Source organism: Hyla sarda, chromosome 1, assembly GCF_029499605.1.
Source record: "Hyla sarda isolate aHylSar1 chromosome 1, aHylSar1.hap1, whole genome shotgun sequence".
Lineage (NCBI taxonomy): Eukaryota > Metazoa > Chordata > Amphibia > Anura > Hylidae > Hyla > Hyla sarda.
Window position 1 is genome coordinate 139,282,507 of NC_079189.1, and position 12,696 is coordinate 139,295,202.

Below are 12,696 nucleotides of genomic sequence, written 5' to 3' on the forward strand. Positions count from 1 at the left end.
TAAAAACTACAGCTAAAAGCGCAGAAAATGAGCCCTCACTCAATCCTATATATGGAAAAAAATACGCTTGTGCTGCCTTCGCAATGCATTTTACATGCTTGGCACTCAGCAGGGTCTGTTCCTTTAAGACCCTCCATTTTCTTGAAGCCTAGAGGCGGGCCTTCTCTCTAAAGCATAGGGCTAGATCTGGCATGTCTCATTCATTCCAGCTCCAGCCACCACAGTGACCAGATCCACAGGACTTCTTAAAGCTAATACAGACTGCAAATCTGATAAATACCAAAGCCTGTGAGTAAGGAATTGTTAGTTATCTTGTATAGAGAGATGCTAGGCATTTGTAGATAGATAATGTGTGTTTTCAGTGTGTAGTAAGTGAGCACATGTTAGACTATCTATGTATTAGCTATGCATAATGTAAGGCACTTGAATAGCCATGCTTATATTTGTCTTTCATATGTTTGTTTTACAGTTTTACCGCGTGTGTTCATTATATCTCAGTAAAGATTACATCAGTTAAGCAAACCAGCGTGTCTTTCCTTGAGATTCGGTATAAACTTGATGTGAAGCTGTGTCCACGAGACAGCGGAGACATTATAGTAAAAAGGCTTTTAAAACGTTATCAGAAGCAGTTAATCAGCTTTGAATCGTCCGCAACAGTAAAAAAGACTCATAAATCCTGTGCCCTGCAGTCTGTGTCGGAGTAAGGGCGCGAAGCACTAGAAAGTGAAACTAATTCTCTCACGTGCTATAACACCGCTGTACTGTGTCCAGTCATCATCATTATCTGCGTTGCCAGCTAAAGCAAGATGCAGAACCCAGAGAACAGCACTCTGACAGTTAACCCTCAATGCTCCTATAAAGAGGAAGACACCTTGCCAAGAAGTAGATCTAGGTGCACAACATTGTCTAGAGCGTCCAGTCAAACAAATCTAACTTCGGTTAGCGCCGATGCATCAAGATTTAAACGCCATAGTTCTAGACACTCAAGCACCACCAGCCTGTCATCCGCTAGCGCCATAGCAACTAAGGCAAGAGCGAAAGCAGAGGCAGCTTGTGCAATGGCGTCCTATGCAAAGCAGGAAGCTGAATTGATGAAAGAACAAGCAAAAAGTGAATCTGGAGCACTTAGAAGAAAAGCTGAATTGATGAAAGAACAAGCAAAAAGTGAATCTGAAGCACTTAGAAGAAAAGCTGAACTGATGAAAGAACAAGCAAAAAGTGAATCTGAAGCACTTAGAAGAAAAGCTGAAGTGCAAGCATCTTTACACTTACTGCAACAGCAGAAAAACGCTGCAGCAGCCTTAGCCGAGGCAGAAGTTCTCACAAGGGCTGCCGAAGCTCAGTTCGCTGACATAGAAACCCAGATGTCACCCCTCAGCGCAAGCCAACGTACCCGTGAGTACATACAGTCACAAGCAACCATGTACACTGACCAGCAGTTCAATTATGCACCAAGACCATCATTGACTCCACCAGCAATAAGCAACTTTGATACTATGCAACACTGCAAGACTGAATCAGAACCTCAGGGTAGGAAGTCAAGTGGTCACATCCTCAGAGACCAATCTGCCAACCTGACAAGAGTGCAAACGGATGCTGATTTACTCCCTCCTCAAGCAAATACAAGTCTGGATTATAGCAGAAAGACTTACAACAGAGGAGAACAAAGCAGACTTAGTCAAGTACCTCATCAGCCTTACCAGCCGCAGCCATACCCTGAGTTTACACCCAGGAAGTATTCACCAGATGCAGCAAAAGCTACAGAGGTAGCAAGATTCCTGATGCGCCGTGAGATAGTGAGCGCTGGTCTCATGAAATTCGACGACCGTCCAGGAAACTACTGGGCCTGGAAGTCATCTTTCCTAAGCGGTACCCAAGACTTAGATCTGACAGACAGAGAAAAGCTTGATCTGCTCGTCAAATGGCTAGGACCAGAGTCCACTGAGCAAGCCCAAAGAATCAGATCAGTACATGTTCATGACGCAGCAGCAGGACTTGCAATGGTGTGGAGGAGACTAGAACACTGCTATGGGTCACCTGAAGTGATTGAAGATGCTCTTCTGAAGAGGATAGAAAACTATCCAAGAATGACAAACAAAGACAATCAAAAGCTGAGAGGGTTTGGGGACCTACTCTTAGAAATAGAAGCCGCTAAGTCTAGTGGATATCTGCCAGGTCTCTCATACTTAGATACAGCACGTGGAGTTGATCCCAGAATCGAGAAACTTCCTTTCAACTTGCAGGAAAGGTGGGTCACTCAAGCATCAAGATACAAGAAAGAACATCGAGTCGCATTTCCACCATTTGCCTTCCTTGCTGAATTCATCGTAGACCAAGCTGAAACACGCAATGATCCAAGCTTTGCTTTCCTGAACAAGAGAACTGCAAGCTCCCCAAAGGTAGAGCAAAAACATCCAACGCCTTACAAAGAACGCAGAGCAACAGTTTCTGTACGGAAGACAGAAGTCTCGCCTGAGTCTGCAGTCAATCAGGAAGACAGCGCAAGTAAGAAAGTTGAGGAGCCAGACAAAATATGTCTAATCCACAACAAGCCTCATCCACTAAGAAAATGTCGCAGTTTCAGAAGTAAGACATTAGAAGAGCGCAAAGCTTACCTTAAAGACAATCACATTTGTTTCAGATGTTGCGCTTCAATTCAGCATCTTGCAAAAGACTGTACAAAAACAATAAAATGCACAGAGTGCAACAGTGACAAACACCTGTCAGCACTGCACCCAGGACCACCACCATGGAAACAAGAAGTTCCAGCAACTCAAGAAGATCATGGTGGGGAGCAAGGCGAGAGTACAACGCCAGCAGTAACCTCAAAGTGTACTGAGATCTGTACAGAGCAGGGCCGCCCCAGATCATGTTCCAAAATATGCTTAGTCAAGGTGTATCCTGCAGGCTTCAGAGAAAAAGCAATCAAGATGTACACAGTCTTGGATGAACAGAGTAACAGATCTCTGGCAAAAACAGAGTTCTTTGACCTCTTCGGTGACAAAGGAAGTCCAACTCCATACACCCTGAAGACTTGTTCTGGAGTTGTAGAGACAACAGGGAGAAGAGAAAACAACTACATCATTGAGTCATTAGATGGAAAGACAAAGGTGACTCTTCCTACCCTCATAGAATGTGATGAGATACCAGACGACATGTCAGAGATCCCCACACCTGAAGTTGCTCGTCATCACCCCCATCTGGTGCGAATAGCAGACCAGATACCAGCACTAGATCCAGATGCTGCAATCATCCTTCTACTTGGGAGAGATATCCTCAAAGTGCACAAAGTCAGAGAACAGTACAATGGGCCACACAATGCACCATTTGCACAACGCCTTGATCTCGGATGGGTCATCGTTGGAGAAGTATGTCTAGACGGACTCCACAAACCAGAAAAGGTAAATGTCTACAGAACACATCTGTTATAGAATGGTCGTACATCTTGTCTTTGCCCATGTACCAACAGTCTACACATTAAAGAGAGACTTGTAAACCCAACACATCATCGGAGTATCCAGAGGTACATGGAAGACTTAGCCTCAACTGGAGATACAGATGAACTGGGCGGTAAGGTGCTTGAAAGAACACGAGATGACGACAAGCTAGCACCCTCTGTGGAAGATACTCTCTTCCTTGAGATCATGGACAGAGAAGTCTTCAGAGACAAATCAGGCAGCTGGGTAGCCCCTCTACCCTTCCGGTCACCACGCCATCGCCTTCCTGACAACAAAGTACAAGCAGAGAAACGCTTCACCTCGTTACAGCACATGCTACAAAGAAAGCCAAATATGAAGAAACACTTCCAAGCCTTCATGCAGAAGATCTTTGATAACGATCAAGCTGAAAGGGCACCACCACTACAAGAGAACCAAGAACACTGGTACTTACCAATATTTGGGGTGTACCATCCTCAGAAACAAGGCCAGATACGCGTAGTATTTGACTCTAGTGCGAAGCACAAAGGCATCTCACTAAATGATGTCCTTCTCAGCGGACCTGACTTGAACAATACACTCCTTGGAGTACTCATCAGGTTCAGAAAAGAACTCGTAGCAGTGACAGCAGACGTACAACAGATGTTCTACTGTTTCCTTGTTCGTGAAGATCACAGAGACTACTTAAGGTTCCTGTGGTATGCAGACAATGACTTTAACAAAGAAATCACAGAGTACAGGATGAAGGTACATGTGTTTGGAAACAGCCCTTCTCCAGCTGTAGCTATCTACAACCTGAGACGAGCAGCACAGCAAGGTGAAAGACATGGTCAAGAAGCCACACAGTTCGTCATGAAGAACTTCTACGTAGATGATGGACTTGCTTCTTTCTCCAGCAACGAAGAAGCTATCAACGTCCTGAAAAGTACAAGAGAAATGTTGGCAGAATCCAACATAAGACTGAACAAGGTAGCTTCCAACAGCAACAGAGTCATGGAAGCATTTACAATGGAAGACCGTGCTAAAGACCTCAAAGACTTGGATCTAGGAACAGAATCACCACCCTTGCAAAGAAGTATTGGGATTAGTTGGGACCTGAAGACTGACAGTTTCACCTTCAGGGTCTCCAGAGAAGAGAAGCCATTCACAAAAAGAGGTGTCCTATCTACAGTCAACAGTCTTTACGACCCCCTGGGGTTCGTAGCACCCATCATTATGCAAGGTAAAGCTCTTTTGAGACAGATAACTACTGAGCAAGAACAAAGTGACTGGGACGTACCTCTACCTGAAGAGAAGGAAATGCAGTGGAAGTTGTGGAAAGACTCCTTGTTAGAGCTTGAACAACTCAACATCCCTAGACCATACGTATCTGTTTCCTTGTCTGCTACAAAGAGAAGAGAAATATGCATATTCTCTGACGCCTCCACTATGGCTTTCGCATCTGTCGCCTACCTTAGGGTAATAGACACTGAGGGACAAAGCCATGTTGGGTTCCTCATGGGAAAATCTAAGCTGGCTCCCAGACCGGTTCACACTGTCCCACGTCTAGAACTTTGTGCTGCTGTCTTAGCTGTAGAGATGGTAGGCATGATTACAACAGAACTGGACATCGAGATCCATGCAGTGAACTTTTATACAGACAGCAAGATTGTGTTAGGATATATTCACAATGCTTCAAGAAGATTTTATACATACGTGGCCAACAGAGTGACACGTATCAGAAAGTCTACAAGTCCAGAACAGTGGCATTACATCAGCACAGACAAGAACCCAGCTGATCATGGGACGAGACTAGTGCCAGCCGCTGCGCTCAAGCAAACTAACTGGTTTGTAGGTCCATCCTTTCTTCGTAAACCAGAAACCAAAGAAACTACTCAGGTAGAGACCTTTCAGCTCGTAGAACCAGATCAAGACAAAGAGGTAAGACCTCAAGTGACAGTTTGTAGGACTTTAGTTACAAGAGACAGTCTGGGCGCTCATAGATTTGAAAGGTTTTCCAGCTGGAAGTCGCTGACCCGTGCAATCGGAAAACTTATCTGTCTAGCCAGATCCTCCTGCAGAGCTACCAATACTGATCAGCATAGCAATGACCACCTTGAACAAGCCATGGTCACGATCATCAGATGCATCCAGCAGGAAGTCTTTAAAGAAGAAATCCAAGGCCTTCTGAAAAAGGAAGAGATTTCTCAACACAATTTACTCAAGGACTTGTATACCAAGCAATGGAAACAAGTTCAAAGTCTTGCGGACATTTTCTGGAAGAGGTGGAGACAGGAATACCTGGTGATCTTCCAGCCATGCAAGAAATGGCAAGATGACAAACCCAATTTACAAGTTGGAGACATTGTTTTACTGAAAGACTCTCAGGCCCACAGGAACAAGTGGCCTATTGGACTCATTGTGGGGACTGATCCTAGTAGTGATGCTAGAGTTAGAAAGGTTGAAGTTAGGATTGTTAGACAGGGCATTCCCAAAGTGTATGCAAGGCCAATTTCTGAAGTAGTTTTACTCCTGTCCAAGGGTTAGTGGCATAACAAAAAGTATGCCAGGTGGGGAGTGTGCTGCCTTCGCAATGTATTTTACATGCTTGGCACTCAGCAGGGTCTGTTCCTTTAAGACCCTCCATTTTCTTGAAGCCTAGAGGCGGGCCTTCTCTCTAAAGCATAGGGCTAGATCCGGCATGTCTCATTCATTCCAGCTCCAGCCACCACAGTGACCAGATCCACAGGACTTCTTAAAGCTAATACAGACTGCAAATCTGATAAATACCAAAGCCTGTGAGTAAGGAATTGTTAGTTATCTTGTATAGAGAGATGCTAGGCATTTGTAGATAGATAATGTGTGTTTTCAGTGTGTAGTAAGTGAGCACGTTAGACTATCTATGTATTAGCTATGCATAATGTAAGGCACTTGAATAGCCATGCTTATATTTGTCTTTCATATGTTTGTTTTACAGTTTTACCGCGTGTGTTCATTATATCTCAGTAAAGATTACATCAGTTAAGCAAACCAGCGTGTCTTTCCTTGAGATTCGGTATAAACTTGATGTGAAGCTGTGTCCACGAGACAGCGGAGACATTATAACGCTATAGGGATCAGAAGAGGGCAATTTTAAATGTACTAATTTTCATGCAAAAAGTTTTAACAAAGTTTTTAACAAAAGTTAAACAAAATTAAACCTATATAATTTGAGTATCAGTTTAATTGTATGAATCCACAGAATAAAGATAAGGTGTAATTTTTGCCGAAAAATGCACTTCGTAGAAATGGAAGCTGCCAAAAAATAAAAAATAAAAATGGCGGGGGGGGTTTATTTTTAATTTTTTTTACAAATAATTATTATTTTTTTAGTTTTTTTGGCTTTTCCATAGATTTTGGGAGGAAATGATTTACAAAGTAAAATTGGTAGCACAAAAAACAAGCCCTCACATGGTCTGTAGGTGGAAAACTGAAAGCATTATGATTTTTAGGAGGAGTAGAACGAAAGTACAAAAATGAAAAAACCCTGAGTCCTTAAGAGTTATAAACAGTGGGGATCAAAAGTTTGGGGACCCCAGGTAAAAAATTGTATTAATGTGCTTAAAGAAGTCAAGGAAAGATGGAAAAATCTCCAAAAGGAATAAAATTACAGATTAGACATTCTTTTAATATGTCAACAAAAGTTAGATTTTATTTCCATCATTTACACTTTCAAAATAACAGAAAACAAAAAATGGTGTCTGCAAAAATTTGGGCACCCTGCAGAGTTAATATCTTGTACTGCCTCCTTTGGGAAATATCACAGCTTGTAAACGCTTTTTGTAGCCAGCTAAGAGTCTTTCAATTCTTGTTTGAGGTATATTTGCCCATTCTTCATTGCAAAAGTCTTCCAGTTCTTTGAGATTTCTGGGCTGTCTGTCACGCACTGCTCTTTTAGGGTCTATCCATAGATTTTAAATTATGTTGAGGTCAGGAGATTGTGAAGGCCATGGCAAAACCATCAGTTTATGCCTCTTGGATCCCCCGTGGATTTTGAGGTGTGTTTAGGATCATTATCCATTTGTAGAAGCCATCCTCTCTTTAACTTCAGCTTTTTCACAGATGGCATCAAGTTAGCATCCAGCCAAGAGGACAGAGGTGTCAGTAGAGAGCACTGTGGTAAGACAGAAAGGAAATTCAAAAAGAAAAGAACTTCCTGTTGAGCACACAACAGCTGATAAGTAAGGAAGGATTAGTATTTTTTAAGTAATTTACAAATCTGTTTAACTTTCTTGCACCAGTTGATTTAAAAAAAAATGTTTTCCAGGGGAGTACCCCTTTAAATCAGAACAATGTCAAGAAACTCCTTGGAATCTCCATAGCATATCTGAGCCTTATTTAATAATAACAAAAAACATTTTAAGAATGCATATCATATGCAACTTAACCACTTTTATCTGATGGAGTTTCACATTAATTACATTATCCATTTTAACTTCACTCAATATGCAATAAATGTAATACAATATTCTGTGAGGATGAATTATATAAATGTTGTTATGTATAAATGCATAATCGCACCATTATATTCAGTAACCTTTCAGTAATAGCTGACAAGTCAATAATATAAGACTTTTAACTCTATTATCATCCATTGTAAACATTTCAGAAATTCTGTATTGCAGGGAAGATAGAAGTCATGTGTTGGTGTAATTATTCAAAATCTTCTGCTTTGTACATTTAGTATATACGGTATTAGTCTATGTTTACATACTGTGGATTTGACAAGGATTTTGGGATTCTGTGCGGAAATTCCATCAACTCTAGCAGTCCACTTTCAATGCAAGTGAATAGGGTTATTATCTGTGCCGAGGTAAAAGATTACCTTCCCCGTCCAAGTCAGAAAAGCCACAGATAAGCCCCATTGAATGAAAAAGGGGCTAATGTTGCTGCATTTTGCATCAATGGCAAATTTGCAAAAAAAATTCAAGCTTCAGCTTTTTTTGTAAAATACATGTTGGATTTGCCATAATTAAGACTTTCTAGTGTATATAATTGATTCGAGTGAGCTTCTTGAAGGGGTTGGCCACCTTTAACCCCTTAAGGACCAAGCCCATTTTCACCTTAAGGACCAGAGCGTTTTTTTCACATCTGACAACTGTCACTTTAAGCATTAATAACTCTGGGATGCTTTTACTTATGAATTTGATTCTGAGATTGTTTTTTCGTGACATATTCTACTTTAACATAGCAGTAAAATTTCGACAATACTTGCATCATTTCTTGGTGAAAAATTCCAAAATTTCATGAAAAATTTAGCAATTTTGCAATTTTCGAACTTTGAAACTCTCTGCTTGTAAGGAACATAGACATTCCAAATAAATAATATATTGATTCACATATACAATATGTCTACTTTATGTTTGCATCATAAAGTTGACATATTTTTACTTTTGGAAGACATCAGAGGGCTTCAAAGTATAGCAGCAAATTTCTAATTTTTCACCAAATTTTCCAAATCTGAATTTTTCAGGGACCCGTTCAGTTTTGAAGTGTATTTGAAGGACCTTCATTTTAGAAATACCACACAAATGACCCAATTATAAAAACTGCACCCCTCAAAGTATTCAAAATGACACTCAGAAAGTGTGTTAACCCTTTAGGTGTTTCACAGGAATAGCAGGAAAGTGAAGGAGAAAATTTAAAATCTGCATTTTTTTACACTGGCATGTTGTTGTAGGCCCAGTTTTTGAATTTTTATAAGGGGTAAAAGGAGAGAAATCCCCCCAAAATTTGTAACCCAATTTCTCTCGAGTAAGGAAATACCTCATATATATATGTCAAGTGTTCGGCGGGCGCAGTAGAGGGCTCAGAAGGGAAGGAGCGACAATGGGATTTTGGAGAGTGAATTTTTCTGAACTGGTTTTTGGGGGGCATGTCGCATTTAGGAAGCCCCTATGGTGCCAGAACAGCAAAAAAAATCCATGTGGCATACCATTATGGAAACTACACCCCTCAAGGCACGTAACAAGGGGCCCAGTGAGCCTTAACACCCCACAGGTGTTTGACGACTTTTCATTAAAGTCGGATGTGTAAATAAAAAATAATTTCCACTAAAATGTTGGTTTTCCCCCAAATTTTACATTTTTACAAGAGGTAATAGGAGAAAAAGCCCCCCAAAATTTGTTAGGCAATTTCTCCTGAGTACGAAAATACCTCATATGTGGCCCTGAACTGTTGCCTTGAAATACGACAGGGCTCCAAAGTGAGAGAGCGCCATGCGCATTTGAAGACTAAATAAGGGCTTTGCATAAGGGCGGAACCATATGCAAGAATTACACTTGCCTCCGATACCAAAAATACCCTATGGCAGTGTTTCCCAAACAGGGTGCCTCCAGCTGCTGCAAAAACTTCCAGCATGCCTGGAATGTCAATCACTGTCCGGCAATACTGGGAGTTGTCTTGCAACAGCTGGAGGCTCCGTTTTGGAAACAGTGTCATACGAGAAATTTTTATAATGTAGTATAGTGTAGTGTTTTTAGGGTACACTCACACGGCCAGGGTCTACAGTGAGCTTCCCGCTGGGAGTTTGAGCTGTGGCGGAAAACTTGCTGCATCTCAAACTTGTAGCAAGAAGCTCGCTGTAGACCCCGCCCGTGTGAATGTACCCTGTACATTCACATGGGGGGGGGGGCAAACCTCCAGCTGTTGCAAAACTAGCACCACCAGCATGCCCTTTGGCTGCCGTGCATGCTGGGGGTTGAAGTTATGCAACAGCTGGAGTCACACTGATTGCAAAACACAGAGTTTGCTACTTAACTCAGTGTTTCACAACCAGTGTGCCTCCAGCTGTTGCAAAACTACAACTCCCTGCATGTACAGTCTATCAGTGCATGCTGGAAGTTGTAGTTTGCAACAGCTGGAGGCACACTGGTTGCGAAACACTGTGTTAGGTAACAAACTTCGCAACCAGTGTGCCTTCAGCCGTTGCAAAAACTACAACTCTCAGCATGCAGTGACAACTGAGGGCATGCTGGGACTTGTAGTTATGCAACAGCTGAGGGCATACTACTAACACTCCCAGCATGCCCTTTGGTTGTCCGTGCATGCTGGGGGTTGTAGTTAGGCACACTGGTTGCAAAACAGCTGGAGGCACCCTTTCTGGGAAACACTGAGTTAAGTAACAAACTCAGTGTTTCCCAAAAAGGGTGCCTCCAGCTATTTCGAAATTGCAACTCCCAGCATGCCCAGACCATCAAAAGACATGCTGGGAGTTGTAGTTTTGCCACATCTGGAGGGTCCCAGTTTGGTGACCACTGTTCAGTGGTGTCCAAGCTGTAGCCCTCCAGATGTTGCAAAACTTCAACTTAAAGCATTCCCAGACTGTCAAGGCATGCTGGGAGTTGTAGTTCTGCAACATCTGAAGGGCCAGATGTTATAGAACTACAACTCCCAGCATGCCCGGACTGACTGGGCATGCTGGGAGTTGTAGTTTTGCAACATCTGGAAGGGCTACAGTTTGGACACCACTGAACAGTGGTCTCCAAACTGTGGGCCTCCAGATGTTGCAAAACTACAACTCCCAGCATGCCCAGACAGCCTTTGGCTGTCTGGGCTTGCTGAAAGTTGTAGTTTGGCAACTCCTGGAACGCAGCAGTGAAGATCACTTACAGCTGATCTTTACTGCTGCGTCCGCCGCTGCCTCTGTCGGTCCCGCGCTGCCTGTCCCGATCCTGCCGCCAGTCCCGCTACGATCGTCGGTACGGGTGGGAGGTGAGATTTCAGAACCGCCCACCATCTTCCCCCCGCTCTGTGCCGATATTCAGGGGCGGGCAGAGCGGGGATTTCACCTTTAACCTCCCGCCCCCCTCCTGCCATTGGTTGCTAGCCCTAACGACCAATGGCAGGGGTTTAGGAGCGAGGTGGCAGCTGCCACCCCGCTCCTAACCCTTCAGGATGATCGGAGCGGTCTCTGTCTCACCAGAGACCCGATCAGCCCGGAACCCCGCAAAGTCCTTGTCATTAGTCAGTCACTGACTGACTGACTAATGACAACGATCAGCAGCAGGGGACCAGTCTGATTGGTCCCCAGCTGCATAGTGTCATCAGTCAGCTGTCCAGAACAGCTGAGATGACTTTTCTATCACCATGCCAACGGACATGGTGATAGAAAATGTATTGGACGTGTATACACAAACTTTTAAGAATGCATTGCTGTGATTATAAATAAGGACTTGCATATGATACGTGTAAAGTGCAGTTGTTCTCTTCTCATGTGACTTTGGTCTTAGCAATCCACAACAGCACTCCTTTTACAGGAAAACTGTCAGCCTGTTCACTCACACTAAACCCAATACATCTTGTTATTGTGTGGCTGAACAGGAGTCCAAAAGGGGTGACTTATAGAGATGAGCGAACTTTTGAAAAATTCGATTTGGCTGATTTGCGGAATTTTCAAAAAAATTTGTTTTGATCCGAATTTATTTGAGGTGAATCTATATTAAAAACAGCTATTTCTGGCCTACAGAGAGCCTCAATAGGGGTGTAGAATACTTTGCTTTGTTCTAACACGCATATGGGGTGTGCTGGGGTAGTGAAATAATACTGTTATTTAGAATGACATGCAGATTACCGGCATTGCTTTTAGAATCACTACCGCAGAGCAGCACAATGACAGAGCCTGGAGGTGGCATCAGTATGAGGAGACCGTATAGTGGCTGAATGACACAAGTGTGGAGGTGTTTTTGCAGCATGAGGAGACCATATAGTGGCTTAATGACACAGCGTGGAGGTGTTGGCAGCATGAAAAGACCATATAGTGAGTGAATGACATAGTGTGGAGGTGTTGGCAGCATGAGGAGACCATATAGTGGCTGAATGACACAGCTTGGATGAGACTGAAGCATGAGGAGACCATATAGTGGCTGAATGACACAGCTTGGATGAGACTGAAGCATGAGGAGACCATATAGTGGCTGAATGACACAGCGTGGAGGTGTTGGCAGCATGAGGAGACCATATAGTGGCTGAATGAAACAGCTTGGATAAGGCTGAAGCATGAGGAGACCATATAGTGGCTGAATGGCACAGCCAGGAGTTGGCAGCAGCATGAGTAGACACTAGGCCTTCCCAATCCTTAAGATTATAAGATGAATTCTGAAATTTAAACCGAAGATTTTGGGTAGCTAGTGCTACCATAACAAAATTTGTATTCCCAGGCCCAGCAGCATGTGTAAACCATATATTGCCTGAATGATACAGCCTGGAGTTGGCTGAAGCCTGAGACCCCCAGGGCTTCACA

The 12,696-nt window shown here is 43.0% G+C and overlaps 1 protein-coding gene across 1 annotated transcript; it reads left to right on the plus strand.

Annotated features, from left to right (window-relative positions):
- Positions 1 to 206: 206 nt before the first annotated feature.
- On the plus strand, positions 207 to 5,755 carry LOC130352034 (uncharacterized). Its single transcript, XM_056554954.1, has 4 exons — positions 207 to 288; positions 470 to 1,796; positions 3,432 to 3,570; positions 5,643 to 5,755. Exons 2-4 carry the CDS (start codon positions 807 to 809, stop codon positions 5,753 to 5,755), a joined length of 1,242 nt encoding a protein of 413 aa, XP_056410929.1. The 5' UTR covers positions 207 to 288; positions 470 to 806.
- The last annotated feature ends 6,941 nt before the right edge of the window (positions 5,756 to 12,696 follow it).